This window comes from Tupaia chinensis, unplaced genomic scaffold (assembly GCF_000334495.1).
Source record: "Tupaia chinensis unplaced genomic scaffold, TupChi_1.0 Scaffold000054_1, whole genome shotgun sequence".
NCBI lineage: Eukaryota > Metazoa > Chordata > Mammalia > Scandentia > Tupaiidae > Tupaia > Tupaia belangeri.
The window spans coordinates 4,494,747-4,514,334 of record NW_006159512.1 but is presented as its reverse complement, the minus strand read 5'-3'; the positions used below and the strand labels follow the sequence as shown (position 1 = coordinate 4,514,334).

The 19,588-nt window shown below is 38.6% G+C and overlaps 1 protein-coding gene and 1 pseudogene across 2 annotated transcripts in view; one reads left to right on the top strand and one right to left on the bottom strand.

The window, feature by feature from the left end:
- The window catches only part of UTP20 (UTP20 small subunit processome component), a 131,729-nt gene that overhangs the window by 42,133 nt on the left and 70,008 nt on the right, over positions 1–19,588 (bottom strand). For both annotated transcript variants that reach the window (XM_014591769.2, XM_006141387.3), the window contains exons 30-38: positions 13,134–13,360; positions 12,244–12,388; positions 10,492–10,579; positions 9,379–9,522; positions 8,850–8,900; positions 8,603–8,755; positions 7,051–7,206; positions 6,342–6,482; positions 5,767–5,904 (exon numbers count right to left, since the gene is read on the bottom strand). In XM_014591769.2, the coding sequence (XP_014447255.1) occupies positions 5,767–5,904; positions 6,342–6,482; positions 7,051–7,206; positions 8,603–8,755; positions 8,850–8,900; positions 9,379–9,522; positions 10,492–10,579; positions 12,244–12,388; positions 13,134–13,360 (1,243 nt within the window). The remainder of the gene's footprint in view (positions 1–5,766; positions 5,905–6,341; positions 6,483–7,050; positions 7,207–8,602; positions 8,756–8,849; positions 8,901–9,378; positions 9,523–10,491; positions 10,580–12,243; positions 12,389–13,133; positions 13,361–19,588) is intronic.
- On the top strand, positions 2,399–3,063 carry LOC102479765 (axin interactor, dorsalization-associated protein pseudogene; annotated as a pseudogene).

Sequence of the window (19,588 nt, the reverse complement as noted above, 5' to 3'; positions counted from 1 at the left end):
GATAAGATTGATCTTCTTTATCTGATGCATAGTTTACAAAAATATTTTCCCATTCTGAGGGCTGTCTATTCACACTAATTACTGTGTCTTTTGCCATGCAGAAACTTCTTAGTCTAATGTAATCCCACTTATCTATTTGGGGGATTATCCACTGTGCTTTGGGGGTCTAATTTAAGAAGTCTTTTTCCCTAACGCAATTGACAGGGCCATGCAGACAACACAAGCTGGTAAAGAGGCTACCTCCTGTTAAGGCAAGGCCTGGACTGGGAAGAAACTGCAAGGCAAGGCCGACGGTTTACGAGCCCTCCTTTGTGTCGCTGTATTGGCCTGTACTTAATTTCTCTGCCGTGAGCTTTACTGTTATTACGGTACCCTGCAAGAGTAAAAAATCACCCCCAACCTTATTGCAACTTTACAATAAAGCCATTTAGTGATCTTGTAGGAATGTGGTTTCCTAAGACAGCACTCAAGGGCCAGGAAGTTTGAGACTCCCCCACCTGTCTGTTTTAAGCCAAAATTAGCATATGTTAGGTTAAGTTAGTATAAGCCAAATTAGCGTTAGTAGCATATGTAGATTAAGTTAGTTTAAGGCAAGTTTTATGTAAATACCCCTTGTTAAAGCTGCAGGCCAAAGTTAACTCATGTTAGGCCAAGTTAGCATATTCACCATATGACAGGGACTCAGAGATAAAACAAAAGAACTCACTAATTGACAGACTCAGCAAATAAAATACAGGAACCCGTGGGTTTATAAAGAAAAAGCCTGGCTGGCGACAACAGGATGAACAAACCTAAAGGTTCCGGGGAAAGATTAACTATCTTAGCTACAAGTTCTTATCTGGTTTGGGCAAGCAACAGATAGTCCCTAACTACAAAGAATTTCTCATCTATGTGCTGTTAACTATGAAAAACTGCTAATAAAACATCCTATGTTGTCTCCTGAGCTACAATATATTGATAGTCCATATATTAACTGTGTCTTTACTTAACAAGACAAGATTTCTATCTAGGCCTTTGTAACCAGCAAGGCTGCCACCCTGGCCCAGGACTGAAGTTATCAAGCTGACCTGGGACTGAAGTTATCAAGCTTCCTACAAGCCCCCTCTTCAAAAGATCCTGTCCAGTAATCAAGACTGAAGAAGAAAATGCACCAGACAAATAGACTCCTTCGTTCTGAGAACTGTCTTTGGCTTCACCTGTTCAAACAAGACAGACATCATGTTTTATGGTCATTGTTCCTGTGCCTTGAATCCCCCGTTTCATAGAGTAAATCTTTTATTTCCCCCCTCACCCCTCCTACTCCTGTAAGACATCCCTCAATAAATGTGTGTGTTTGGTAGCCGCTAATGCTGCAGTCTGGAGCTGACTGTGGCTGTAGCTGGCTGAGAACATGCTAAGAGGCATTGAGGTCTTAGTTTATAATCACCTGTGTCACCTTCCTGTGTACGAGTCTCACCCAACCCCGCTGAGGCTAGACCCCGGCACCCAATGTCTCCCAGAGTTTCCCCAGTGTTTTCCAGGAGCAGTTTTATAGTTTGAGGTCTTAGATTTAGATCTTTTTGATCCACCTTGATTTGATTTTTGTCAGAGGTGAGAGGTAGGGGTTCAGATTCATCTTTCTGCAAGTGGAAATCCAGTTTTTCCAGCACCATTTGCTGAAGAGGTTTTCCTTTTCCCACTGGGTTGACTGGTACCCCTTGTTAAAAATCAGTTGACTGTATGTTTGGGAATTTATTTCTGGGGACTCTATTCTGTTCTATTGGTCCACATGTCTGTTTCTGTGCCAGTATCATGCTGTTTTGATTACCACAGCTTTGTAGTATATTTCTGGGTCAGGGAGTGAGATGTGCCCACTCCACTCTTCTTGTGCAGAATCGCTTTGGCAATACAGGGTCTTTTATGATTCCAGACAAACTTTATGATTGTCTTTCCTAAGCATACAAAGAAGAAGAAAAACATCTTCACAAAGAAGCAAAATCAGCTAACAGAAACAGATCCAGAAATGAGCCAGATGATAAAGTTAATTGACAAAGCCATTAAAAAAAGTAATATAATTATATTCCAAATAATCAAGAGAGAAAAGCATGAGCACATTAAAGAGAGACATGGAAGATATAGTAAAAAAAAAAGGCCCCAACTGAAGTTCTAGAGATAAAAGAGATAGTTTTGAGAAGGAAGAAATACAGAATAGAATGAAGAGATTAAACATTACAGAATAAGAGATCAGTGAACTTAAAGATGCAACAGGAAAATAAAAAACAAGAAATGGGCTTGAGCGGCTGCTTGGCAGGTGGTGGTGGTGGCCATAGCAGTTCCTCCTGGCCCTGTTAATGTTGGAGCCAGGCCCAGGGAAGATGGCGCCCTAGGGACCAGCCTTGCTGGGGTAGGGATGGGAGGGGATGGGGGACTGGCCATGTTGGAGGTGACCCAGAGTCTACTGTAGCACTGGGGCACCAATTTTAGGAGAGGCACTGACTTCGACTCTTGGGGCCAGCTGGTGGAGGTGATAGACGAGTATCAGATATTAGCAAGATCTCTACAAAATGAGGCCCAAGCTCAACATAATAATTCTGAATTCACAGAAGAACAAAAGAAAACCAAAGGCAAAATTGCAACATGCTTAGAGTTACGAAGTACAGCTTTATAGTCCACACAGTCCCAAGAAGAATTTAAACTGGAGGACCTGAAGAAGCTAGAACCAATCCTAAAGAATATTCTTACATATAGTAAAGAATTCCCATTTGATGTTCAGCCTGTTCCATTAAGAAGAATTTTAGCACCTGGTGAAGAAGAGAATTTGGAACTTGAAGAAGATGAAGAAGAGGGTGGTGCTGGAGCAGTTCTCCCGAGTCTTTTCCTGCTACAGTCCTCCCCGGTACTTTATTACCAAGGTTGCCATCAGAACCAGGTGTGACGTTATTCACCATCAGAATTGAGAAAACTGGTTTGAAAGATGCTGGGCAGTGCATTGATCACTATATTACAGTTAGTGTCAAGGATCTGAGGCATAGACCTAACACCTGTACAAGATACTCTCTTTTTTTTTGGTGGTGGGGGGGGAGATTTTCACTATAGGGCATGTGCGCTCGCCAGACAGACAGAGAGAGACATAGAGATAGAAAGCGAGAAATCACCCCGCAGGGGGGATGGTCACGCCGCAATCCCTTCTCCTCCATTCTCTTCTCGGGATCTTGGGTACACATGCACACGCGCCCGGCATGAGTTTTAAGCCACCGGGACGGGGACACGACCCGCAGTTAACTATGTGGGAGTCCAGGGACATAGCCATTATGCTAACTGCTGGTTCCCAGCCTGTACAAGATACTCTTGTGGCTTCAAGAAAAGAAGATACACATGTTCATTTTAATGTGGATGTTGAGCATCAGAAGAATGTAGACAAATTAACCAAAGGTTTGCAATCCTATGTAATCAGATTCTTACAGAGTTCTCACCTTATTCAGGCTCTTGTACACAGTGGACCTAGCCCACCTGGCATCTGGTAGAAGTAAATGTCACATCACGTTTCTTCATTCAAATAAAATATGCATTTTTAAAAATGGGATTATAAATTGTATTGGGTCATTGGGAGTCATGACGTATTTTTCTATGTTTTTCTGTGCAAAAAGGTGTCAAGACTTCTGAGGATCCCCAATATCTAGTTGTATAATAACACTGCTATGCAATAAAATGTTCTTTGATAGTAAAAAACAAAAACAAAAAACCCAAAACCAAAACCAAACAAAACAGAAATCCAGTGATGCCAGTGACAGTGTCACAGTGGTAACACACTGCTTCATGATGCTGAAGCCACAGGGGAAGGTCTCAGGTTCATGTCCTGAGGGCTCCCTGAATATGCTGAGCACATGTGCCTATGATCCTGGCCAGTGAAGGCACAGGTGGCTTGTGGGATGAAAACTCTGTGGTCAGGACCAGCAGATGGTGTAATGGCTATGTTGCTGGATTCCCATGTAGTTGACCACGGTTCAAGTACCAGACCCGGTGGCTTATACTCATGCCGGGTGAATGTGCGTGTGTGCCCCAGATCCCGAGAGGAGAATGGAGGAGAAGGGATTATGGCGTGGTCATTCCCCTGGTGGGTGATTTCTCACTTTCTATCTCTCTGTCTCTCTGGCACATGCACCCTATAGCAAAAAACTCTCTGAAAAAAAAGAAAAGAAAACCCTGTGGTGATGCTTGCCTCTCTCTTTGTATCATAAAAAAAATTTTAAAAAGTGAGACCAGCAATTAGTGTAATGGCTATGTTGATAAACTCCCATGTAGCTGACTGCGGTTCGAGTTCCAGACCCCGGTGGCTTAAACTCATGCTGGGTGCGTGCGCGTGCGTGCCCAAGATCCCGAGAGGAGAATGGAGGAGCAGGGATTATGGCGTGGCCATTCCCCCTGGGGGGTGATTTTTGTTTTTTTGTCTCTTTGTCTCTCTCTGTCTTTCTGGTGGGCACACGCACCCTATAGCAAAATCCTCTCCCTAAAAAACAAACATTTTTTTTGAAAAAGGAAAAATGTAACAAAATGAATCCAAGACCAAAAAAATAAGACTTAAAACAATATAATACAAAGCCTCAGTGAGTTATGGGACAAACCTGAGTAGCCTCGTAATATACTCGGCGTGAGTTTTAAGCCACCAGGTCCTGGTCTCAAACCGTGGTTGACTATGTGAAAGTTCAGTGACATAATCATTTTGTCATCATCTGCTGATCCTGTCAGGGGGACTTTTTCACTTTCTCTTTCTCTCTCTCTCTCCTGTAAGCGCACACACGCTCTAATAAAGTTAAAAATAAACAAAGAAGACAATAGAAAAATATATACTATGCTAATACCAATCAAAGCTAAGTGCATCTTATTTTTTTCCATCTATACCTTGTTTGGATTTCAACACCATCAAACTTTGAGTTGGTTGCACTCACTGAATTTTTGAACTATTAATAGAATTTAAGGAACTGATCTTTTACTTAGATAATCCTCTTAAAGACTTTTTAATATACTGAAACAACAGAGAAAACCTATCATTATAACAGGACGTATAAATAGCATAAATTCAAGTCACAAACTCAGACATTATTGTAACTGGTCTTAAATTTCTGAGTTCATGTAAATAATGCTGTCCTTCGTTAATCTATTTAATCAATAAATACTATCTAGCTTTTATCTACCAGGTACTGTGTAGTAACATGGTTATAACACTCCTTAAATTCAGATACTAGTTTTAACTTTATGTGTCTTGGAGAAAGTTACACAACCTCATTCCTCAGTTAACTCTTTTGTAAAATAGTGGCTATCAATACTTCCTATACCTAGGGTTGAGCTGTGATGCGGATGAAGAATATGGATTTAAGTACTTAGAATGAACAGTGCCTGGTACCTGGTATAGTGTTTGATTTCATTTCTTATGAGCTATTTGGGAAAATAATGACTCTGTTGTTCAGCAGAGTTTATATAATTAAGTCCTATGATACAAAAATAAAAGTATGCCATCTTAGTAATGTGACAGTTCCCAGGAGGGGGGAGATATTTCTGTGGCTGGTCTCTGTGAGCTAATATGAGCAAAAATAGAGATAATAGGCACTATGTGTATAGTGTTTATTCTGTGCCAGGCACAGGTCTCAGGGCTTTTGAACTAGTCTAAGTCACTAATTACAGCGATGACATCAGTACAGATGCCCGCAACTCATCTACATGTTGGCAGAGTGAGTCCTGCAGGCAGAGATGCAAGTAGAGGCTGGCTGGTTCCCAGACCTACTGCCCTACCTTGAGCATTTTCTCATCAAAAATTGGAGTCATGGCATAAGGCATGATGTAATTCTGAAGAGATTTAGAGGACAGCATGACTTTGCCTTCTACTAGTTGTTTTGCCAGCTTCTTCAAGGCTCTTGCTCTCCTGTGGATCTGAGTTAGATAAAATATGAATTGGTTACTGCACAATCTCACCCACAGCCAGCTCCATTTCAGTATCATGTTCTTTTTCCATAAACAAATTGAAGGAGCAAAACACAGTCTCTGTATTACACAGGCAAACACCTGGGCCTTAATTTGCTTCCAGAGACATAATTCACAGCATTTGTTTAATAATGGATCTCAAAGCATTTAAGCTTCTTAGGAAAAAGCAGAGAAAGGAGACCTATTATTAACTGTGGCTTGTGATACCACCAAAGAAATCAGACCAAGATATCATCACCTTATATACAAGTTTGACCAATAATCATGCAGGCCAAGGAACGAGAAGCTCAACATTTTATAAAAAGTTGAAATATGTTTTTTTCAATGAGGCAGAATTGTTTGAAGTGCTTATTTTGTAGGCAGGGAAAACCAGAACTGTCTTCTACCTGAATGTGCTTCATGTTCTCAAAGAAGTCCATTTCTGGATCATGGTAATGAGTAAGCTGTACCAAATCTTTAAATTCCACCTGATTCGGAAAGGTTTGAATTAAACACGAAAGTACTGTAGTATAATCCTGTTGAATACTCTGCAATATCAAGTTGAGAAAAAAACAAAAACAAAAACCTGTTAGAATCTGCTTCCTAGGTCATCTGAGGAAAGATGAAACTTCCATAAAAAATTTTACAGGTAAAACAGTCTACTGTAAAAAAAGTCAAACTATATAAAAACCAAGAGTGACTGCTCTCCTTTCCATTCCCATGCTCCTGTTTGGTGACTATTTATACAATTCAATATTTTAATTGACTGTACTAAGCCTGGGGTGTCCCATAGTACAGCGGTTAAGCACTGTATACGGGCAGTTGGATCCCACACGGTCAACCAGAGTTCAAGTCCTGGTCCTGGCAGCTTAAAAAACATACCAGCTGTGTATATGCCCAGGATCCTGACAGGATGGAGATTTGGAGGAAAAAGAATTGTGGTATGAGCAAGCCCCATCAGGGGTGTTTTTGTGTGCATACCCTCTCTCTCTTGCTCTCTGGCATTTAAAAAAAAAAAGAAAGCACTAAGTCTGACTACTTTTCTACACAATAGCAGAAATGGGAAAACAAAACAAAACCTCTTGGATAGTAGTACTTAACAGACAGTTACAATACCTCTGTCTGGCTCTTCAATCCTTTCCTCAATTTTTCCAGGAGAGAACGATGAATGATTTCTTTATATTCTTTCTCTGTGACATTCAACGCAGCTAGCTTTTTAATGATAGTCATCAAGCACATGCTGGCATTATCACTTAAAGACATATCTCCTAACTAGAATAAGAAAAAAAGCCTAATTATTCTGTGTAAAAAGTATAATATGGAATATTATTTCCCAATAAAAGCACGATTTTTATTTATCACTGTCTATGCAAAATTCCCTTCTAAGGAAATGTCCCACAAGTACTTTATATATAAGGAAGAACCAACTATAGGGTTGTGAAGAACATAATCAATGACTTTAAAATATCACACTTGGGGCTGGCAGGTGGCATGGTGGTTAAAGACCCTGGATTTCCACATGGCCAACCATGGTTCGAATCCTGGACCTGGTGGCTTGCTTTCTCACTTTCTCTCTCTCTTTCTGACTGAATAATTAAAAAATAATAATAACAAACATAATTAAATAAATTTTTAAAAATCACACTTAGTGACAAGTGTTCCTTAATTTTAGAAAGTACCACAAACCATTTTATTGATTAGTTTTACTTCCCAAAACAAGCAGAATAAAAGAGTCACTAAATCAGTTTTCCATATTTAGTATCACATCACTGAAACAGAGTCAGCTAGTACAATTTTGGCTAGTTGCTCTAGATTTCCTGGTCTGAGGAATATTAGGTAGTCAGTCTAGAGAAGGTATTCCCAACTCAGTCAACCAGGGAATGACTTAGAATTCTTTGTGCTGAAATTTGGCATGATATATGAAGAGTAAGTCCCAAACGGGTAGATTTTTTTTCCATCTATTACATAGTCCTCAATATTAGATAAATAACTACAAAAACACCAGAAAGATTACTGATGTCACTATATGGTTAGCTATAGTTAAAGGTTTTATTTTCCTCATATTTTGATTTTAATTCAGTTCAGTAATAAAGCCTTTAACATAGTTCAAATACTTTCAATTTCAACTTTATTTTCAATGAAAAAGAACCAATATTTTAGTCGTTATCTAACTTTAAACAATTGAGATATAATTGATATATAAAATTTGCCCATTTAAGGTAGAAGAATCAGGGTTTTTGGCATATTCAGAAGGTTGTGTTAACCTATTTAATTTCAGAAGATTTTTATCATCCCCCTTAAAAGAAACTGTCGATCTGTTAGAAGTTACTCCCAATTCCTCCCACCCTGTAGCTCTTGATGACCATTAATTTGCTTTTTGTCTCTATGGATTTTCCTATTCTACTGGGTTATTGGAAAAGTCAAGACATATTTTTTTCTACACAAAAATGTGTCATGACTTTTCCAACCCAATAATACATAACTTTCTAATTTTTCAAAGCACTTCCCGATAATGTTATTTTATTTGAAATATGATAAAGCATGAGAATAACAATAAGCTTCCCTCAAAAATAAAAAAAAAAATTAAAAAATTAGGTCATTGCATTAGGTAGCTGTATTATCGAAACAATAAAAAAAGATTCATACTTTTTTTGCTATAAAAACCTACCTCCAGATTATAGAAACAATTATGCATAACTGGAATGAGGTAGTTTATATCCACAGTTTGCATTTCCTTAATATAATTAGTGATCGTCTGAAACGTTGCGAAGCGAACGTCAAAGTTGATATCATCAAGGTGTCTTTGATCAAAGGCGTTAAGCTACAAGAAATGCCATGGAGATTGTATAAATACAGGCATATAAACAAAAATGATAATGTTTTGAAGTCAAAGAGAAATAAGATTTCCTTCTTACCTTGACAATATCAGTAATGTACTTTAATTCACTCTCAAAATCAGAAAGACTCTGAAAGGAAGAAAACAGCACACTTCTTAGTGAATACAATTTTAACTTTCCTGCACTCCTCACCTTGGCTCTCTGCCTCCACTCAAATTCATGTAAAATATCATCTTTTTTTTTGGGGGGGGAAGAGGTTTTCGCTATAGGGCGCGTGCGCTCGCCAGACAGACAGAGAGAGACAGAGAGACAGAAAGCGAGAAATCACCCCCCGGGGGGGGATGGTCACGCTGCAATCCCTTCTCTTCCATTCTCCTCTCGGGATCTTGGGCACGCACGCACACGTGCCCGGCATGAGTTTTAAGCCACCGGGTCCAGGATGCGAACCGTGGTCGACTACGTGGGAGTCCAGTGACATAGCCATTACGCTAACTGCTGGTTCCCTAAAATATCATCTTAATATAAAGAAAGATGTGATATGCTTTATGTGTTAAGGATATCTATTTAATAAAAGAATGATTTGGGAGTAAAAATGAATATTACCAACCTGGAAAACTGTACAAAGTAATTGTCTTGATAACTTGTTCTTAATAACTGAGAAGAGTTTTGCCAGAGGCTTGAGGAAGCTTGTAGGGTCCTGACAATGTTTTAACAAGTTCTGTACTGTCACCAGAATATCGATCTCTGTATCCTTAAGGAAAAAAATGTTAACAGAAACCATATTTCAGTAATGTATAATATATAAACGGGTTAACTTGTATTTTAATATATTAAAGCAAAGGAAATAATTTTGGATAAGTAGTAATTGGAAAAATACTTCATAATGTTTTAAGTTTTTAACTTAACATAGAACCTACAATAATGTCTTCCTTTAATTCTAATAGAAGATATATATGAGGTATTTTCTTTCATTTGGGCTTTTTTTTAGAGACAGTCTGTCATTATGTTGGCCCACCTGGCTTTGAACTTGTGACTCTCCTGCCTGAGAGATGAGATCACAGATATGTGCTACCTCATCCAGCTTATATGTGGTTTTGAAACATCATTTCATTTACTATCACGTCAAAAAGAAACCAACAAAACTGAGACTGCTAAAGAAAAATAGACTGGCTGTCTCTATCTCTATGTTCTTCTAAACTGAATTCCTACATGGTAAGAGAAATTCAGTACTGTTACTAAGGGCTTATAAGTGAGCTTGATCTACAGGAGGACTCCTAATTATGACTAAAATAGGGTCTGAAAATCCTGCATGACTATTGGCTACATGTGAATATTAAGAGCCTGTCATTCATTCAGTTTTTCCACTCTCTTGGTGGACCTCTTGAGTTCCAGATATCTGATTGATCAAAGTCAGAGAGAGAGAGAAGAAAATCAATGTATCAGCATTGCTGTATTAGCAACTGCACACAGGAAGGAAAGGGGCCAACACTTTTACTGTTGTGATCACACCTCCACCTCCTTGACTATTTCCATTCTTATTTGCCTCAAATTTTCCCCTCTATTTCTAGTGCATGTGTGTGTTGCTTTGTTTTCATAGAATGTCTCTTAAGTTCTTTGGGACAAATGCATCACAGAATCTAAACAATAAATCTGTGGCTCACAAACAAACCTACTGCTACTGCCACTCCAGAGACAAAGCATACATCCTCTGAGTTTGTACCTGAGCAATGTTACCGCGGTGGAGGAAAGGTAGGAGGAGGGTAATAAGTAAAGAACTTTGTTCTTTGTCTTTCATAAACTTGCTGATCCTGAGAAGCGAAAAACAGATATGTAAAAAGGATATACAAGTCAAGAACATTCTATAAGAAGTTACGCTGTTGTAAAAAATCATCAGTAACTAAAGACACTGTTTGAACATTCCAGTACCAATGTAGCTTTAAGTATATGTGCACATATACAAGGCTGAACTCAGTTATTTAGCAGTATCCACTCTTATTCTTCTCCAACATCAGGCTCGCAGCTACGTTTTCATTTCTTTTGCAATGCCTGATTGGGCAGGTGGGTTATGAGTGAACTACAGCGCTACAATCTGGCAAATTATGTAATTCCTAATTTTGCAGGGAAATAACATTTTAAGTCAGTCAAGACTTATGGTTTTATGTATAGCATTTCAATGTAACCATCATGGTAGCCTTGCAATGTAGGAATAATAAGCCCTATTTTGCTTTGAAACCCAGAGAAGCTGGTATCACCCAGCTAGGAAGAAATAGGACAGGTTTTGAAACGCTGGTCTTTCTGGTGTTTAATCTCCTCTCATCATCTTTCCACTACTGCAGAGCTTATGATAAAATTCAATGAATGTATTTTGTGTGGTTTTCCATTCTGCATAACTTCGACATACAACAGTATAAATAAAACATTGCAAAGAAGTTTCTAGACGATTCTAATATATCATTTTGTGTTGGTATTGCTGGAAAGTAATAAAATAAATAAATTTTAATAGCTAAGCCCTGTACGGCATGGTGAATTTAAAAATTTTAGAGCATCATTTCTTGCACTTTGGTTTATGAACCTTGGCCTATACGGAGATTGCAATTACATGCTACTATGTCTACGGCCAAACGGGTTCATAAAGCTCTGTAAGAGCTTCTTGACTCTTCAAAGACAAACAGAACAATCTGTTCTTTTAATTATTTTTATCAATTATATTAAAAACAAAGTACGTGATCTCACAAAGCTCAAAGCTTTAATTAAACAAAATACACAAAGTCAATCTATTAGTCTACTTTTAGGATCTGAAAATATTTATAACTGGCATGTTTCCTTTAATATAATGAAGGCAGATTTCATAAAAAGGTTTCTACTCATTATTCCAGCACAAAAACAGAACTCTGTATTAACTTAAAAGTAGAAGGCATTTAAAACACTAAAAACCAGGGCTAGAAGGTGGCACCGTGGTAAAACGTTAACACATTGCAAGGCTAATTCCACAAGTGAAAGGTTCCTGGTTTACATTCAGAGACCACACTGAATACAAGATCCAGAGCTGGTTGAAGTCTGTGGGTAGACAGGGCCATTAAGGCCCTGATGGAAGAGCAGTCTCTTTCTGTCTCTATTTACTAAAGAAAAAAAAAACAAAACAAAACAACAAACATTAAAAGATATATATCGAAAACCTTTTTAGCTTCTTACTACCAGGTTCAAACAACTGAAAACACAAAGTAACACTCTTTCTGGCTCTATTTACTAAAGGAAAAAAAAAAAACCAAAACAACAAACATTAAAAGATATATATCAAAAACCTTTTTAGCTTCTTACTACCAGGTTCAAACATTAAAAGATATATATCGAAAACCTTTTTAGCTTCTTACTACCAGGTTCAAACAACTGAAAACACAAAGTAACATTAAAAATAATAATAAATAAACCAAGGATGGTAATGTTCTCATTCAATTATCAATGCATTGCTTACTTTGAGAGAATTCCAAGCTCCTTACTGACTTGTGCTCTATTCTTTTTCTTTTTCACCTTTTCTGCACTTATTGTAGTTTTGCTGAGATACTGGAGAATTGCAGGTACATGAGGCAAAATTAATCTTCCTCCTACTGTGATAGACTCTGAAATATATTGGTCAATATTTTGATTTCAAAAACCTCTTTTAAAGCACAATGAGCATTATCTTCATGGTGACAAATACAAAAGCATTTATGAACATATCATTAAATTCCAACTTTAAACATTAACTAGCTTCTTTCTTACTCAAAATGACTACATGACCAGCTAAATTAAAAGTTTTAAATAAGAAACCACTAAAGCTTTACCTAATACATTTTTGATAATAGTATTGGAATTACTGGGCTAATATGGTATAAACAATGGAAATCAGCTGAATTTCTTTTTTTGAAATTTTCTATAGGGTGAGTATGCTTACATGAGAGAAAGAGAAAGTGAGAAAGGATTTCCCCAGTAGGTGAATATGGCCGTGCTGCAAACCCTTCTCCTCCGTTCTCCTCTAGGGATTTGGGGCACACATGCACATATGCTTAGTGTATTTTGCAAGCCCGTGTCCAGGACTTGAACCACATAGTAACCACATTGGACCCAGCACCTTAACCACCACACCACGGGCTGGCCCTGAAAATTTCCTGGAGGACGTTTGAGACTTTCGGAAAAGGAAATAATGTACATTCCTACAACTGAGAAGAAAATTCAGTTTATACAAATTAGCATTAATTCCCTGAAGAAAGATACTTAGGAGCGTTAAGTTACACAGAGAATCAAATTCTACTGACTTTTTCTTTTCTGAGGAAACAATATTTACTCAGAAAGCTAAGAATCACCTGCTCTGTACAGCACACATACCATCTGTGTTTTCTGCTACGTCAGTATATATGCATCCAGTTACTGGCAAGCTCAAAACTGCTTCTGTGGGCTCAAAATCTGGAAGGTTAAGAAGGTCATCGACTATATCCATTACAATACTGGCTGTGGCATCAGAGAGATTCTTTGCTGAGAGAATCGCAAAAACATTGGTCAGGATATCACATTCTGGGTGTCCAGGTTTCTGTTTAGCCAGAAAAGGGAAATATCTGCAAGAAAGAACATTGCAATAATCATAATATTCCTCAATACATTTTTAATTTCTTCTTTTTTTTTTTAAGAGATTTTTTTGCTATAAGATGTGTGTGCTTGCCAGAGAAACTGAGAGAGACAGAGACAGTAAGTGAGAAATCACCCTATGCAATCCTTTCTCCATTCTCCTCTTGGGATTTTGGACATGCGCACAAGTGCCTGACGAGAGTTTCAAGCTTCTGTGTCCCAGGCTCGAACCGGGGTTGCCATTTGGGAATCCAGCGATGTAACCATTATGCCATCTGCTGGTCCCTCTCATTATTACTTTTGACACGAGAGGGCTACATGAGAGACAGCAGGAGAGAGAGAGCATGCACACCCCTTCACCCCTCTCCCACATTGTGGCCTAGTTATACTGCAATCCTTCCTCCTCTTCCAACTCTCCATCCTGTCAGGGTCCTGGGTGTGTATGTGCTCAGTGTATTTTTTAAACTGGTAAGGCTGTGACTCAAACCCTGGCTAGCCACCTGAGATCCAGCTTCCTTTGTACAGTGCTTAATCACTGCACTATGAGGCCAGTTCCAATTTCAGAGATAATTTAACCTTACTTATAAGCTCAAAAATATTGGCTTATAAAGTTCAGTTCTACCTGCACTTACATAAATACAAAGTTTAATGCTGGACATCTATTTAGATGGACAACTTGTTTTAATATCTGATTGATACTACATAAACTGTAACCACACTTCGAAGTTTATTTTTTATTGAAGAGTAATATTCCCATGAAATGGTTCTGAAAAATTCACTCATGAATTCTTTCATACACATCTATATATGCATATCTATTGTTATAGGGATTCTTTTATAATTGTTTTTTTGAGAGATTGTTGCTACAGGGCGTGTGCACTCACCAGAGAGACAGAAAGAGACAGAGACAGAAAGCAAGATATAACCCCTGGGGGGATGGCCACACCAGAATCTCTTCTTCTCCATTTGGCTGTCTACTACTATATGGCTTCTATTTCCCCAATGGAAAAAAATGAAAGAGAAACTGCAGATGATCGTTAGATGTCATTTCATTCAATCTGTACCTCGAGTAATAACTAATTAACACGAAACAGTCTTCAATATAAAGTCTTCCTGGATTAAAGTCCTTCATGGCTGATTTGCATAAAAAATATGCAACTATAGAACATTTCTCAAGTATGCCTATGAAGTGCTATTCATAAATGTTCAGAGACAAATCAATCTATGAAACTGCTTTGTCATAATAGGAAATAAATAAAAAGTCTTGCCTACTAGTAAAATAAACAGGCTTTCTGGAAGAAGACAACGTCAAAGTTTATGGTTTGTTTTAGAAGACACTTTAATAGAATAGGAAAATATTAATAGTACATTTTTAAAAAAATCAAAACTCATACAGTATGATCCCAGTGCTGGAAAATCAAGGACAGGATTTTTTTGAGAGGTTTTTTTTTTTTTTGCTATAGGGCACGTGCGCTTGCCAGAAAGACAGAGAGAGACAGAGAGATACTGGGCCAGTCATTGGCATGGTGTTAAGGTAGCTGGATCCCACATGGCCAACTGCACATTTCAAGTTCCACACCTAGTGGCTTGAAAAAACATGCAGGTATGTATTTGTATGTGCCCAAAATACCAAGAGGAGAATGAAGGAGCAGCGACTACAGTGTGACCATCTTCTCAGGGGTACTTCCTTACTTTCTCTCTTTCTCCTCTGTCTCTTTCTGGAGAGCACACATGCATGCCCTTTAGCAAACTAAAAGAATAAATTAAAAAAACAGAATATCAAATGAGAAATAGTGATTGTTTAAAAAATAGTTGGAACAATAATAATAATGATGATGATCGGGAAAAACAATGAAAAGGCATTGGATGATGAAATGGGGATTTTAATGTCTCTGTATTGACTGATATATACATGGTACTCCTTCTGGAAAAAGAAACGTAATACACTGTAAAGTTATATGTGTAATATAAACAAGATTATGATGATAATAAATTAAAAAAAATAGAATACCAAATTAAGAAAACATGTAGAAAATGGTAACATTTGTATAATGATATAACTCTCTGGTATGTTTCAGTTTCTGCTTCTCCCTTTGACAGGCTAAATTAAACTGCTGACATAATTAGTACACATTGGTACACTATCCCTATCAGGGCAGCCTGGGGTGTGGTGGTTAAAGCAGCTGGATCCCACATGGCCAATTGCACAGTTCAAGTTTTGGACTCTGCAAACACGTTGGGCACAAATGTGTGCATGGCCAAAATCCCAGAGAAATGGAAGAGAGGATATGGTATGACCATCCCCCATGGAGGGCGATTTCTCATTTTCCCTCACTCACTCTCTGTGGCAAAAACAAACATTCACTAGCAAAATTTAAAAAGAAAAGAAAAGAAAAAAAAACAATTAATTTTAATACTTCTAATCTTTACATTTACTCAAACTAAAAATCACAAGAGTATTTAAGTCGTAATGTAATATATACTGTACCATTTTGATTTACATTAAAATGTACGCTATTACTTTCCCTATATTATTCTAAATAGTTGAAACACTCCAAGAGATGTATCATGAAGTCTCCTTCCTCCACTCTGGTCCATCCAAAACTCCACATGCTTATGATAAGATTACTAGCAGTTTTTCATGTATCCTTCTAAATATTTTGTATTTAGCTACACACACCTAAAAGTATTCTACGTGAATCACACTAGTATTCTGAGATCTTTCCTTCATATATATATATATATATATATATAGGCATATATACTGGTATTTATGGGTGTACATAGGCATAGGACACAAGCACTTGCCAGAGAGAGAGGCAAACTGAGAAACCACCCCTTAGGGAGGTGGCCATGTTGCAATCCCTTCTCCTCTATTTTCCTCTAGGTATTTTGGAGACACAGACACACACACACACACACACACACGTCTGGTATGTTTTTCAGACTGCCAGGTCCAAGACTTGAACCACGGAGTTGGACATGTGGGATCCAAAGCTTTAACCATCACCCACCACCTGCTGGATCAAGATCTTTCCATTTTTTTACTTAGCTGCCTTTTCTCTAACTGGATCTAAAGTAGCTCACTGAATGGAAAGACCATACGTTATATTAGTCATTCTCTAGGTTAGTTTTGAAGAAATTATTATACAACATTGCTGGTTTTTATTTCTTTCCCCAGAGATAGGATCTCACTATGTTATGATCTTCCTGCTTTAACTTCCCTAAGTCACTGGGGTTACAGGTGCATATCACTGTGCCTGGTTTTTAGGTGCGACTGGGAATCAAACCCATGTAGTCGTGGGCGGTAGAACACAGTATCTGAGCAGCCTATGCCACCACTGTTAGACCTAAAATGTTGCCCTTTCCAAAGGATTTTTTTAAAAAAGCTTATACCTTGCATTTCTACTCCAGACACTAATTAGTTTCAGCAGAGGAGTAGGCGAATACTGACTCTCAGATCCAAGCCTGCTGATCTAGGAGACAAAATAAAAACAGAACACCAAATAAAAGCATGTACAGAATCATAGAAATAAAAACCAAAAAGAACAAGCATGAAAACCACACCAGGGGATGAAAAGACCAAGGAACAAGAGATTAACATTTAAAGGGCAGACTGAGGAAAAACACGAAGGGATTAAAATAATATCTCTACAAGAAAAATGGCAAACTCCGTACATAGAAGTGCTAGTCTGTTGAAAGGAACCAAATATTCTAGGTTTTAAATAGGAATGACTGATGGTTCAAGCAGTTAAAACTGTTTCCTAAAGTCAAGTCTCTCCTAGAGTCTTCTTAGCTATACCTACACCAGTTATCACCACCAAGTGGTTATAACCAGAGAAATCAAACAAGGAAATAGATGACAAAAACACCCATGTACGTGCCCTCGCTCTTGTCAAAAGCTAGAGGTAATGTTCCGGGAGGTGCTAGGAAGGTTGTGCTTACGGGGGACTATCACATTCCAACCAGCTGGAAGTCCAAGTGCCCTGGTACTGCAGAAATAAACTCCTGGGCCTCAGGTGACAGTGGGGCAAGGAAAAGTGCTCTAAAAACATTCAAAAATAAAGGCTCAACATAAAAGACTAGGACATGGGTTCACATCTGAACTATGGTGAACTGTGGTGAACAGACTATGCTGGCAAACGAACAAAAGAATAAACTGAAGGTGTCTGGGCAGAATGTAGAAATCGAGGTTTACCTGGGGCCAAACTGCACCATGAAACACAGCATCGATTTCTTCTGCTCTGAACTGATAGGATTCCCAGTCCAGAAAGATATCAGTTATCATTTTGATTCCAAGACGTCTTAATTTTTTAAGTGGGTTAATAAACCTTAGTTGTATCTGTAAAACAAAGATCTTCTATTTAAAAAAAAACCACATCATATATATATATATAAATACATATTTATATATATATATAAATACATCATATATATATATAGTTTTTCATTACTGACTCCTCAGAGAACACTCTTACTTACATGGCTAAGAATCTGAGCAGAAATTCTGTTATCAAACCTGTTGACTTTGAGTTACAAGGAATATCAACTAAGCAAGCCATATCTTTTATTGAACAAGAAAGAAAAGCAGAGAGTTAGAAAAAATCAAATGGTGCAGCTGGACAGTGGCACACAAGTAAAACTCAGTGTTCTAGGAGGCTGATGCACCTGGGAGAGTTCTGAATTCCCACTCCAGAGAACTTACCGAGCACATGGAGAACCCACATATCCACCTTCTGGGGCTGGCTGAGACAGGGATTGGGCTGCAGCATCAAATCCCTGTAGGGTTTTTTTCTTTCTGTTTCTCTCACAGGAAAAACAGATGAATTTGACTGTCCATCAAAATCCTAACAGTTGTCCTTAATTAAAAACATGGGGCCAGCAGCTGTCGTGGTGGCTAAGGCACCGGATCCCACATGGCTGACTCCACGCTTCAAGTCATGGACCCAGCAGCCTGAAAAACACGCCGGGCATTGTGCATGTGTGCCCAAAATCCCGAGAGGAGAATGGAGGAGAAGCAACTGTAGCATGGTCATGCCTACTGAGGGGGTGATTTCTCACTTTCCTTCTTTCTCTGTCTCTCTCTCTCTGGTGAGTACATGCACCCTATAGCAAAATAAAAAATTTATTATCTTTCCATATGGTGAAATACTTTGTGCAGTAAGATTTGAGGTGAAAGAATCAAACTATGGAAAATATATTTTATTTGTATGTGAGCATGCACACATGTGCACACACACACACACACACCACTGTATCAAAGAAAATACAATTAGGAAAAAAATAAGATGTGTCTGTTTAGAGGAACCAAGACTGGAGTGGAGTTGAATTAATAGTGAACCTTCCCTTTCCTTTCCTTTTTTAAAAGAGATTTTTGCTATAGGACACCTGTGCTCTCCAGGGGGACAGAAAGAGAGAGAGACAGAACATGAGAAATCACCCCTCCACAGGGGTGATGGCCACGCCACAATCTCTTCTCTTTCATTCTTCTCTTGGGACTTTGGGCACACACGCACATGTGCCCAGCCTGAGTTTCAAGCCTCCGGGTCTGGGACTCGAACCGCAGTCAGCCATGAGGGAGTTCAGAGACATAACCATTACGCTATCTGTTGGTCCCTGAATGTTGTCTTATAACAGACATTGTTACTTCCACTGGCCTCGCCTTCCCTATAAGTTATAAAAGTCACAGATATGCATCCTATTTGTTCAGCTCAGAGTAGAACAAGGTACTGAGTTCCCAAGCAATAGTCCAACGGCCAGACACAGCCCCGATGTCAACTGAAAGTCTTATTGAAGGCCAAATTATTAAATGTATGTGAGAGACTGAAAATGCCAAAGATATCCACTAGAGAAGGAACTTCTATACATTTGAAGAGAGTGAAGATTCATGGAAAAGAGACATTTCCAGGACACATTAAAGATCAAAAGGTTTAGGCCAGGCAAAGGAGAGACAAAGGCCTCAGATTTCTTCTAAGTACAGAATGCTGTAAAAATCAGGGACTAGCAGATGGTGTAATGGTTATGTTGCTGGTCTCCAACATAGTTGACTCCGGTTTAAGTCCCGGATCTGGAGGCTTAAAACTCATGCCAGGCACATGTGTGCGAATGCCCCAAATCCCTAGAGAAGCCTGGAGAAGTGACTGCGGCATGGCCATCCAACCAGGGGGTGATTTCTCACTTTCTGTCTGTCTCTCTTTGTTTCTCCAGTGAGTGCCCGT